Source organism: Pezoporus flaviventris, unplaced genomic scaffold (assembly GCF_033815535.1).
Source record: "Pezoporus flaviventris isolate CSIRO_AGI_PZ_B2104156 unplaced genomic scaffold, CSIRO_AGI_Pfla_v1 ptg000213l, whole genome shotgun sequence".
Lineage (NCBI taxonomy): Eukaryota > Metazoa > Chordata > Aves > Psittaciformes > Psittacidae > Pezoporus > Pezoporus flaviventris.
Window position 1 is genome coordinate 4111462 of NW_026892761.1, and position 12787 is coordinate 4124248.

At 39.7% G+C, this 12787-nt stretch overlaps 1 protein-coding gene across 4 annotated transcripts in view; it reads left to right on the plus strand.

Moving 5' to 3' along the window:
* Positions 1 to 12787, plus strand: part of RALGAPB (Ral GTPase activating protein non-catalytic subunit beta) — a 48090-nt gene that overhangs the window by 18301 nt on the left and 17002 nt on the right. For 2 of the 4 annotated variants that reach the window (XM_061441713.1, XM_061441715.1), the window contains 10 exons: positions 196 to 363; positions 1440 to 1554; positions 1791 to 1938; positions 3471 to 3535; positions 3719 to 3851; positions 5764 to 5897; positions 6374 to 6556; positions 8551 to 8702; positions 9938 to 10125; positions 12545 to 12651. In XM_061441713.1, the coding sequence (XP_061297697.1) occupies positions 196 to 363; positions 1440 to 1554; positions 1791 to 1938; positions 3471 to 3535; positions 3719 to 3851; positions 5764 to 5897; positions 6374 to 6556; positions 8551 to 8702; positions 9938 to 10125; positions 12545 to 12651 (1393 nt within the window). The remainder of the gene's footprint in view (positions 1 to 195; positions 364 to 1439; positions 1555 to 1790; positions 1939 to 3470; positions 3536 to 3718; positions 3852 to 5763; positions 5898 to 6373; positions 6557 to 8550; positions 8703 to 9937; positions 10126 to 12544; positions 12652 to 12787) is intronic. The other 2 variants (XM_061441714.1, XM_061441716.1) reach the window with 1 other exon arrangement.

Consider the following 12787-nt stretch of genomic DNA (forward strand, 5'->3'; position numbering starts at 1 on the left):
GGGTTTTCTATTAAGCTGGTTAATATGTTTGCCTTTGCTGAAGTATCTTGGGGGAATGCTCATAGAAACATTTCCTAGCTCTGATTTCAAACCATTCTATGTAGAAAAGATCAAATAGTGGCTGCACATTCTTGTTCATGTGGGATGCTGATGCTTTTTATGTGCAAATAATTTAATCTTATCTTTCTTTGTCAGATTTTACATGCTTTTAATTCAGGGTTTGCAGATAGCAGATTTCGTTTGCCACCCCGTTCTTGCCAGTGTTATTCTAAACTCCCCTCCTTTGTTCTGCTGTGACCTGAAAGGGATTGATGTCGTGGTTCCTTATTTCATTTCGGCTCTTGAAACTATTTTACCTGACAGGTAAATTGCTATTTCCATATAAATATCATCAGAAATGTGGGGAAGTGCTTTATCTTCAGGGGGTTTCTGTCAGTAGCTCTCATTGAAGGAGCTCTGTATGTGGGCCTCATAGTGTGTTTGTGTTTGATGGTGATAATAACACACTTCATAAGCTCTAATTTGCGTTTTTGTGTAATGCAATTTTCTTTAAAGCAACAGTAGTGATTATTTTAAATGAAATACGTGAGTTGTGTTAGCTAGATATTCCATTCTGGAAAGCAGTAGCTGTAAGAATAGGGAAAAGGAGTGCTTTAGTTCAAATATATTGAAAACCTACTGATTTTTAAGTAAAATTTCACAGGACATTCATTAGTGGCTGTTGCTGCAGTGAATTCATTAAGAGGGTAATCTTGCACATCATTAAATAGAAAAATTGATTTAGACTGGCTGGTGAAATTGGAGTAGGTTTTTAAACCAGAAGATATAACATCATTTGCAGAGCTGTATAGATTTTTGGATGTTTTGCTAAGTAGTTTAATACTACTCTGTGCATGCCTTCTTCAGCTTATGTTTTGTCTTGGTATTGCATTTCATTTTGAACTTATGCATAAAATATTATTTATCTTCTGGGTTTAAATCTGAGCCACTGCTTCTTTTGGATAGGTCTTATAAGTAGAAGAATTTGCTGGTGGCTACTGAAAAAATCTATTTGCTAAGCAGTTTGTGTTCTGTGCAGAATGCATGTGAGCATATTCTGAGGATCTCTGGTGGATTTGAGTTGCAAAAAGCCAGTGGAGGGTCATGACTAAAACTTCCTGCTTTGAAGATGCAGTATACAAATGGTATTTTCATCAGCTCACTGCTTTCATATGGGGTACAAAATCCTTAGCAAGTGATGGTTCCTTCATGGATTCATTGTGTTATTGCTGCTGCTTAAAAAAGAAATAAGAACCCTGAGCCTAGAAAGAAACAGCTCCATTATTTACTGCAAATCATTTAAGACCACAAGGTGGCTGTGTGTTTGATTTTAACTTAATTAGTTTTGGCTGCAGATTCCTGTGAAAAGTTGATTAACTGTGCAATGCTTTGATTTGCAGAGAACTCTCAAAGTTTAAAATCTATGTAAACCCCACAGAGCTAAGAAGAGCTTCCATTAACATCTTGCTGTCTCTGTTGCCTCTCCCTCATCATTTTGGAACCATAAAGTCTGAGGTAGTAAACTACCACTTTGTGTTGCATTTCCATTTTTGTTTCCCTGGTGGTTTTGGGGTGGGATTTGGATGAGCTGTGGGTTGTATTTAGTGTTCTCTTTAGCAGTTAAAACTTTCTCCAGCAAGTCTGTAGCAGTAATACTATTACAAGTATGCTGTCAACACTGACTTTTGAAACCAGCACCATGCTGGTGTGATCTCTAATTGATACTGAAATAAATGTGTTTTTACCCTCAGGTTGTCCTGGAAGGGAAATTCAGCAATGATGACAGCTCAACATATGATAAGCCAGTAACCTTCCTTTCCTTGAAGCTGAGGCTTGTGAATATACTTATAGGAGCTTTGCAAACGGAAACAGATCCCAACAACACTCAAATGATTCTAGGTTATTACAACTTTTTATTTATTAACTGTTTTAGAGAAGTGTCTGTCTTAATCTGTTCTGGAATAATGTGGGTTGTTAGTAATGTGTTGCTTTGCAAGACAAGTGAAATTCCTGGCAGGTTGTCATCTGTGTAATCCTCAAACTAAGAAAACATCTTGGAAAGCCTCAGAATTTTGTTAAATCTTTTTTAAGATTTAACAAAAGAGATTGTTAAATCTTTCTTTACAGATGTGGAATAGTCCTTGAAAAACAGAGGTGGAAGTGAAGGACATTCCAGCAGGAAAAGTCAGTTATAACTAGGAATAGAAACAGGAAAAGTTTTAATATTGAGAAATATTCTTGACTAATGAGTTATAGGGAACGTTTTAAGCTTTGGCTTGCTTATGTCTAGAAACAAGCTGTAGTACTGGGTGACCAGTGGTCCAGCACTGACAAAATAGAGATGACATTTGTTTAGCACTGTGTAAATCCTCAGAGAACAACTTTGGCACAGAGTCCGGAGAGGCACTGTGGTTTGGCAAGAAACTTTTCACTGAGGTAATGAGTGTATTATCATTATTCTGAATACTCAGAAAGTAAGTAGAAGCTGAAAACTTGAATAGTGCAGACTCTGTCAAGCTATGTATATTTTCAGACAAGTAAAAATATCCTTGCCTTTTATTCTTCTGTTATTTGTCTCTCTTTAGAAGTGTATTTTTCCATGTAATGCTGTTCTTGTCCTTTAGTTACAATACCACTTTCTTTTTGTCTGGTTAAAAAGGAACCAGATTTGCACTGCAATGGGAGATGTCTGCCTTGTTCTGGGACATGGAGAGCCTGCCGATTAATAGGGGAGGGCAAGAAAATGGCATGGTCAAAGAAGTGAAGGGAAACAAATCCAGTCTGCAAAGACTTTTGGGAAGTTTCCTTGCAGCGACTGAAAGTTCTTTTACCAGCAGAAGGCTAGAGTGGAATAGTTAAAAGAATGCTTTGGTACCAGTGCTGGTGAAGGGATGAGGGTATTTTTGGTTTCAGAGTGATCCTAATGGCCAAACTGGGGTGGTCCCTTGGTGCCAGGCAAGAACTTAGCCGAGGCCAGCACTGTGTAACCCTGGAGGTGGCTTTGCACAGCACAGCTCACTTCTGCACTCGGTTCTCTAACAAATACTGTTGTTTTATTCACAGTATCAGTAGATATCCTTAAATGTACCCTGAGATTTTAAATGAGCGCAGCCTGATAGGAGACAAGGAATAGTATCGGTCAAGGAATGATATCAACCCTTCTGTGAAACTAAAATCCTTCTGAACTGAGGAACTTGAAAAACCTATGTTCAAAGCTTTCGTAAAGTAGCTGAAAGCATTCTGTCTCAGCTCTCATGTGCTTCAAATAGCTAAGCCTGAAGCAAATCCCGTGTTTTGTAAAACCCTTACACAGAGTTTTTATGAACCAGAATTGCAGTCCTGTATGTTAGATCTGCAGCACTTCTTTGTACATTTTAGAAGCTAATATTCCACTGCAGTTTTTAGTTATCTTCTTGTATCTGATTCTTCAGGTGCAATGTTAAATATTGTTCAAGATTCAGCACTGTTAGAAGCCATTGGCTGTCAGATGGAAACGGTAAGTATTTTCTGTTTATGAAGTAACCAAAAGAATATGTTGATTTATCTGCTGTTGTAATGCTCTCGGCATCTTGAGCTTTGATCACCATTTTTCCTCCATTGTACCTGAGAACATCCTCTGGTATAGGAAATCTTCTCAGAAAAATCTGCTCATAGCTCAAAACTGACTTTCAATTTGCAGAATGGTGGTGAAAATAACCTCTTCAAAAGCCACAGTCGTACTAACAGTGGCATTAGCACTGCAAGTGGAGGCAGTACGGAGCCCACAACACCAGATAGTGAGAGACCAGCACAGGCCCTTCTGAGGGATTATGGTAAGAAGAGTTCTTCTGAAAACACCTTGTCCTTACATGCCAGGGTGGTGGTTTGGGTTTTTTTCCTGTACCTAGTTCTTGCTAATACATTAATGTGCATGGGTGGTATGAACCCATGGTGGAGAGACCCTTTGTTTATCGCCAGTTTGTCCTCATATGTGCCCTTGTAAGTGATTGGCTTTTAATCCTACTAAAGGACTTGGTTAACATTTTAAAAATAAGAATGTAAAAGCTTATGAAAAAGGTGTTTGCAAACTGCTTTACTTCAGCTTCTGTTTTCAAGACATTTAGTTTTCATGAACAGCAATGGGACGAATGTACGCCAGGTATAAATAACATGTTTCAATCACTTTGGTAGCATTCCAAATGCTTACCTGACTTTTGCAACACCTTTTCTTAAACTATATTTAAAAGAGCATTTGAGGGACTCCAGTTTTTCTTGAGAAGTAAGCAAAATGCTTGTGTTGTGTCATTTGTTATAACAAGAGAATTCAGTTATTAACTTCAGTTTGCTATGTCTTGTACTGTGCCTTTTTGAATCTTTGTAATAACATCCATGTTATAAATCTGTGTGGCCAAATGTTGAGATCCTGGAATTTCATGTGCTCCTTTGGTCTTCAGCAGTTTTAACTGATGCTGACCAAGTAAATGGGAGAACAGATCACCTTTATTGTGTTGGAACCTAGGCTGATAGCTCTGTTCTTGCCAACCAAAAATGGTTTGGTTTTGTATTTTTCTTTAGCTCTATAACGGAGAGGAGGGAGATTGGCAGGGAAGACTTTAGTGTATTCTAGGTGTTCATATAAACATGTTGATGCTTTTCCTACAGGGTTTGTTTGAAGTGATTAAAGTGCTAGTTTTCAGCACACCATTTAAATTGTGTGTTTAGCTCGTATGGGCTGTCATTGACAAGTGCTTATAAAAATATCTATTTGTAAGGTTAAAAATATATCTGACTTATGAAGTCTTTAAACCATGACATAAATTGAAAGATGTGTCTGTAATACATTTATCTTATTGGATTTTCTTAAATTTCCCATGTGCAAAGGTAAGGATATAAGAAATTTATGAAAAGAATTAAATTGCTTCTGCTGGATGCTTCAAACAAGAGAAAATTGAAAATAAGATGATCTATTTTTACTGTTTAACTCTACCAGACACTTGTTACTAGTGTAACACTGTACTTACCTCTTCAGTGTTATATCTGATGATTTAAGTTTGGGAAGGATGTACCTTAGGTGTCACAGCTCTCATGTCTCTATAGTCATTTAGCAGTTTTTGTTTATGAAATTAATTTGCCTACTTGAGTATATTGCTTTATGTATAGTATTTATGTTCCTAATAGAAATGGGAACAACTGATACCAAAACCAAAATTAAAGTCTAGAAATAATTGGGTCTTTTTTTCTCCACGACTGATTCTTACATTATCTGTGTTTATCAAACTAATACAACTTTGGATAAGCGCTAGGTATAGAAAGAGTGGCTAGCTTCTGGCATAGGTAGCTGAAGTTACATGCACTCTTAGTTCATTATTGTGGCCTAAATATACGAGTATTAATATTTAATGTACATTACCACTGCCTAAATTTTTCTGAGACTGCAAGACATCACAGCAGTTTAAATACAGCAGCAAAACCTAAAGTGCAGCAGAGTGCTGGGATTATCAAAAAAGTATTTTTAAAGTAAAAAAGCTGGTATAAGCTAGTCTGGATGTTTTTGTATAATGTCTGGTGGTGCATACGCGGGAGTTATCCCATGAAAAAGTGATCGACCCAAGTTCTAGATTCTGAGCTGTGTATAATTTTGTGTGTATTGTGGCTGCTTTAGCTTGTGCCTGTGCTTTGCTTATTGTCACTAATGCTTAGTTATTTTCCCTCCCTGTGGTACGTGGTATTGGGGTTATATCCTAGCTCTTAATACAGATACAGCTGCTGGACTACTGATACGCAGTATTCACCTGGTAACTCAAAGACTCAACTCGCAGTGGAGGCAGGACATGAGTATTTCACTGGCTGCACTGGAGCTTCTGTCTGGGCTGGCAAAGGTGAGAGGTGAAGCCTTGTGTACTCTGGCCCCTTCTCAAAGGGTGATCATACTCCTGTTCAGGTGAAAGTCATGCCACCAGTTGTCTGTCTGAATTAGTCAGCGAATGTTCTGTTTGGACACAAGGAAAGCAGTACTCCTTTTGTACTTTGTATTGTCCTAATGTGAATGCCTGTGGCTCAAATGATGTGTGCCCTGTAAATGACTGCTGCCTTGAAAGGAAGCTCAGGGTGGTCCATTCAGGTACATGTGTCAGGGTATTAAGCACCTTAATTGCCCTTTTGGTAAGCGTGGTACCTGTTTTTCCCCTTCCGTCTCATCTTGGAAATAGTTTTCTAAGCTTAGAAAATAGTGGTGTGTTTCTAATAGGAAGGTGTCGCCTTCAAGAGCTTTATCTGCACACAGTGCTTTTAAAAACTATTTCTGTTCCAAAATTGTTTTGTGGAGGAATCCTCATCCTCTCCTTGCTTTACGCAGGTGAAAGTGGCAGTGGATTCCTCTGATCGGAAGAGAGCCATCAGCTCCGTGTGCAGCTACATCGTGTACCAGTGCAGCCGCCCGGCCCCGCTCCACTCCCGCGACCTTCACTCCATGATAGTCGCGGCTTTCCAGTGCCTCTGCGTCTGGCTCACTGAGCACCCGGACATGCTGGATGAGAAGGTACAAACCTCTGGTGTGCATCTCTCCAACACTCCAGATTGTAATGCCTGTCTGGTCTTGATACTTTCATGTGAATTTCTTAGTTTTCAGAAGTATAGTAGGAGTTTCAAAGCTAGTTTCTGTGCAAAATAGTTTTCAATTTTGATCTCTGTTCTTTAGTCATCAGGAATGTTTTTGGCTTTAAAATGACCTTTTCTGTTTCTAAGAATGTCTTGATCTTTTTTCTTGCTTTTTGAAGCTGGAAAAAGAGCAGAAGAAACCTGGGGAAAAAAAAAAACTGAAAAGAGAAATATGAGAATAACAGTGTACATATAGAGTAGCTACCTGCTGCAGATAATCTTCACTAAAAGTCTCCTCCCATTTCTGAGCTTTTACCCAACTAAAGCATCTTCTGCACTTATTGGAATTCCTTTGTTACTTCTATTCTGATAATCATAGTGTGTTTCACCAAAAAACAGTTTTGTAGAAACTGAGCAAGGCATAGCTCAATCCAAGATGGAATTTCCTTGGGAAGCTTGAAAAGAGCAGGCAGAGAAAGTTGCATGTTTCCAACAGCCTTCTGTCCTGCTGTGGGAAAAAAAATAATATAATTTGAAAGGCATTTCATTGCTGGTCTCCTTGCAGAGACAGCTCAGTGATCTTGCTAGGTTTTTACATATAATTTATATCTGTATGTATTATCGATACAGTTTTATATAGAATATATGCTTTGTATATCCTTATTTTGCTTACATATTTTATACATGCTATAGAATATATATGTTTTTATAAATGAGAATTGAAAACCCATGAGTAGGACAACAAACAAATATGCTTTCTATAGGCATTTTGGGATGCTGGCATTGCAGTATTGCAGTAGGTGACTAGGACATGATGTGGCACAGCATGAGATTATTTGGTTGCATAAAGCTTAGTTTCCTTCCATTAGGTTATTTATTCTAATTATCATGGCATATTGACATAATGTTACATACTGTGTGTGATATATTCTGGACACTTAGTAGCTCATTCCTGAGTCATGATAGTCAGATTTCATTGCATTTGCAAGTATTAGAATTGCAATTTACCCAGTGCCTCACCTTATATTGCTTTGAATTTCACCTGCTATTTTACTAGCCAACACTCTAATCTCCTTCTGTAATTCTTCATGGCCAGTCTTTGTATCTCAATGCTGGTTAATTTTGCTATGTCAGAAAACTTCCTCTTCACCTCTTTTTCTACATCAGTTCTGAATGCAAGGAAGGATACAGGGCAAGGCACAGACCTGGTCTCTGGTTGTAAAACCTGGCCACTTCCTTGTGCTCAGAGTTCAGCTAGTTACTGATTCATGAGAGCAGTTTCCTTGTTGTTCTGTAGCTCAAGCCATGAGATTTGAACCTTTGCTGTAGCAGTCCAGATAGTTTGAGCAAATGGCTTTGTGTGATGAGCAACACTTGAGTCATACCTTCAGTTCTGCTGAGTGCTGGCATCTCCTGCAGTAGATCTGTTGAAGCTTTGCTGTGTCCATTAAGAATATTGTTACTGTTCTTCTGCTGAACTAGATCCCATGATATATCTTATGAAAGCTGTTTGGAAAAGGATTTAGTGGAATTTTCTAGATGAGTTCATTCTTGATGTGCTTAGAACTTAATTAGAAGTTCTGCAGGCTCTTAGAAATGTATTTATTATCTCTTCAATATGTTTCCATTTTTCAGTTGCACTCTTAATAGTCCTCTTGGCAATTTTGTACATTTGTAATGGAATATATTTGTGTATGTATTCATTCAGGGCACTTTATACCATTAGAATACAAACATAAGTAGACATCTTTACACAGAGAAAGTACTCTTACAGCAAATGTGATCTTATTCCAGCACTGTCTGTTAGTATAATCTTCTGCCTTTATTTGCTCATATTCCCAGCAGTGCTTTATTTTAATAGATGGTGTTTCACTGAGGTCTTGGAGACATTTATGAGAGTGCTTCTGCTTCAAGGTGGTTCCTCTTGTGTTTTAGGATTGTTTAAAAGAGGTACTGGAGATTGTGGAGCTGGGCATTTCAGGAAGCAAATCCAAAAACAGTGAACAAGAGGTCAAGTACAAAGGAGATAAGGAGCCAAACCCAGCATCCATGAGAGTGAAGGATGCTGCTGAAGCTACACTAACGTGGTATGTAATTTGTCAGAGCGTGTTTACTGTTTAGTGTTGCCTCGTCCCAAGTGTTTTAATCAGGAGTTCCCAGCTGGTGAGATCTCTGATGTAGCAAGAGCATTTGAACAGTGAGCCAGAAGCTCCCTCTGTTTTGCCCTTTGGGCAGGGTTGTTCTGTGCTCTGCCTTAGCTAGCTTCCTCCTCCTGTTACAGGTGTTCAACAGGAAAAATACCCTGTGATTGCTGTCTTCCTCTCCTACCTGTTCTCTTCCTTGGAGAACAAAACCCACTCCTTCCTGCAGCCCATGGTGTTCTGTTCTCAGCCAGTTCTCTCTGCAGACAGCAGTTCCCTCGCTATCCCTCTTGACCTAACAATCCTGTCTTTCCATCTCCCCTTCTCCTTCTCTGCCTGAGAAGTGCCATCCCCAGACTGACTGTGAAAGTGTTAGACACTGTCCCATGTGCAATGCAGCAGGGAATAGCACGTGCAGCAGATGTAAGCTGGTGCAGGAAGGGATATCAGTCTGTCCACAGCACTGGGCTCGCTTAATATATTTGAGAGGTTCTGTTGGAAATTCAATAATAGATAGTATGTGGGCTGGGAAGGGGAAGCACAGAGAGGAAAGTTGGAATTTGCTCCAGAGAAGTCGAAAAGCACTGTCGTACTGGATGAATAGCATGAAGGTAGGCAGGACAGATTGAGGATGGGTAGGATAAATATGTTTTGCAGAAGGCAATAGCTCTTTCTTGCTCTGCTTTGCAATAAAACTATGATAAACTTTGCTCATGAAAATTACGCAGTTCTTTTACTAAGGTAAAAGCAAGCATTTATCAGAACTTGTGGACAAACCTTAGTTGTTGCCTAAAAGTGCCTCTCTTCATTTGGAGAGATGAAACTATGTGTTCTTGGTGTAAAGTGGGAAAGTGTGAGGGCAGGACTTCAGTAAACTTACTTCTGGTCTGGGTGGTAGTGTTACGAGTAAAGACCTGAGATAAATCCTAGGATCTCCAGCCTGACACTGAACAACTCTCGTTATTGGTTCCTGCCAGAGAAATTTTCAGTTTCTAATAGTATTTCTTCTAGGTTTTCATGTGTGTTTTTCTGGAGTGACTAGGTCTGTTTCAAAACAAGCTGATGGGAGAGGGCAGGTTTACCCTGGCAGCATAACTGCTGTGTCAAGACATAAATAAAGAGTATGAGTGAAGGCCTGTTCATCTTCTTAATCTGTCATAACTCTTTTTTCTCACTTGCAGTATTATGCAGTTACTTGGAGCATTTCCTTCTCCCAGTGGCCCTGCTTCTCCTTGCAGCTTGGTGAATGAAACCACATTAATTAAATACTCTCGTCTACCCACCATAAACAAGCATAGCTTCCGATACTTTGTTCTGGATAACAGTGTCATCCTGGCAATGTTGGAGCAGCCTCTAGGGAATGAACAGAGTAAGTTAGTACTACCCATTTCCTCCTTCCTCTGGTTAAAATTGTACAGAGCTGCGAAACAAAGGCAGTTCATTGAGTGTTGTTCTTGCATTTCAGGGACTTAATCTGTTCTGTGGGTGTATGATTGAGCAGAGTGTTGTTCTGGGATGAAGCGGTGGGAATAACTTTAATGTCACCAATAGTCAAACATGTACAAACCCATCCAAATTATTCATGCGGTTGTCTGTGCCTTTCATCCAGTTAGATCAGATACTTGCAGCTGACTGACATCTAAATTATTGCTGATGGTCTAAAGTGATAGCATTACAGTTCGAAAACATCCTTGTTCACGAAAGAATGAAAATATAAAGAATATAGGAGGCTTGACAGGGAGAAGTGCTCAACAAATGGTTGATGTGACGCCTTTATGTTGCATGGATGCTTTTTTTGCTTTAGGTCTCCTGTTAACAAATATTTCTGTGGGTGCTTTCAGCTCAAATGGTTTTAGTTGCTTCAGAGCTGTTACAACTTTCCCGTGTACCATTCTGTTCCATCAGTGACACCTACTGTAAAGGAGATCTGTCACAGGGTATTGGCTTTCACATATGAACCTCATTCGTTTCAGCTTCATGTGCTTTGACCAATAAGAATTATATTAAAATCTGGTATTAAATTACATGATGCTTTGAACTGAATAACTGATCCCCCTGTAAGTCTTCACATATCATGGCAGTACTAACAGAATAGATGAAAACTCTCTCATATGCGACCTCAGTTTAAGACCAAGGTATGTTAGATCTGCTGATCTGCCACAGATACCTTTTCCTTATCTATGGGCAGGATGGAGTCTAGATACTAGTCTTGAAAACAGATTGCACAGAACTTCATGAACTGGCCAAGTTACTTTTGAGTTGTGGTCCAGAGTGCTCCAGCCTCACTGCGAATCACTAAATAGATCTTGCAGAAAATGCTGATGCTGGGAGCTGTTGCTGCACAGCCACCCACAGTCTGTGTTTGAGCAAGCATGTTGCTGACTAGAATGGATTAGAGCATGCTTGAACATCTGAGCAATCCTCACTCTGCCCCTGCTAAATTCATTACTGAGGAATCCTGTAAAGCTATTAGAATCTCTGATGAAATTATCTTTTTTTACTGTGTGTAACTTGCTTACAAATCCCCTCTGAATGACAAGATTAAATGCAGTATTGCACAAGAGGGCCACACCGCTTTTAGGGAAGGCCACAGAAGGGAATGACTGTGGGAAGCTGGTTTGGTTTGTTTCTATGTGTGTTCATGTACCCTGCACCCTGGACTTCCATGAAATACTGGGGAAAGAATATGTACCTGCTAGTTACCTGATGGTGTCAATTGGTGGTTTATGTGCACAAAAGATACATAATTTTAAAAAGAGGAGCTCTAGAGTTATGATGATCCCTCTTCTAAAGTGGTGAATATCAGTGCCCTTTTAAGTCTTGAAGGAAGACTGAAATCCCTGCAATGTTAAAACCACCACTGTGCAAGTTGAAAGGCAGTACCTCAGGGATCTGCAGTCCAGTCTCCTGCTCTAAACAAGGTTAATTCTGAATTCAGATCAGGACAGAGCGACTTGACATTGTCCAAGTAGGTCTTGAAAACCTACAAGGACAACTTCTTTTTGTTCTCCCTATTCCTTGTGAAACATTTTCCATGATGGAAAGTCGGAATCTTCCCGTGTCTTAGTTTTACCATTATCTCTTGTCCTTGTACTGTGCTTATTGCTGCTATTTCGTAGAATCACGGATTGGTTTGAGTTGGAAGGGACCTTAACACTCATCCAGTTTCCAACCCCCTGCCGTGGGCAGGGACACCTGCTAGAGCAGCTTGCTCCAAGCCCCTGTGTCCAAACTGGCCTTGAACACTGCCAGCGATGGGGCAGCCACAGCTTCTCTGGGCACCCTGTGCCAGCACCTCAGCACCCTCACAGGGAAGAGCTTCTGCCTAAGATCTAATCTAAATCTGCCCTCTTTCAGTTTGGAGCCTACAGGCCCTTGTGAAAATGATTGTATTTTTGTGGGATCTTTACAGAAGGCCATGGAAGTATCATGGAAACCATGTCTCCATATGGTCATTTTTCTTATCTAAACATGCAGTGGCTGGGCAATCTTTTTTCATTCTTGGTAATAATTTGGGCACAAAAAGTGATCTTCATGAATTTGGATAAAAGTTAATGATGAACCTGAGCTGGCAACTACTGAACAGACCACAGAGTAGACTAGAACTTCCCTGCTGCAGAGAGAAAGATCACTTGCTTCTCCACCAGGAATTGTCGTCAGGGTCATGGAGGAGTTACCTAGAAAACAAAACCTCTATCATCATGCTTTCATTTTCTTTCTAGTTAAATTACTGCACAGTGAACTGTTTGCAATTTATGATGATGTATTATTCTCCATGTGCTTTGCAGATGACTCTTTCCCCTCTGTCACGGTTTTGATCCGTGGGACATCTGGAAGATTTGCATGGGCCCAGCAACTCTGTCTCTTACCAAGAGGAGCTAAAGCAAATCAAAAGGTCTCTATCAAAGCCGTAAAGAAATCTTTAACTTAGAGATGTTCAGCAGAAATTCCACTAATGTGAGACAGCCCCACAGAGCTGGTGATTATACATTAAGGCTGAGCCACGGGGCCTTTAGCTGTAGGTAATGTGA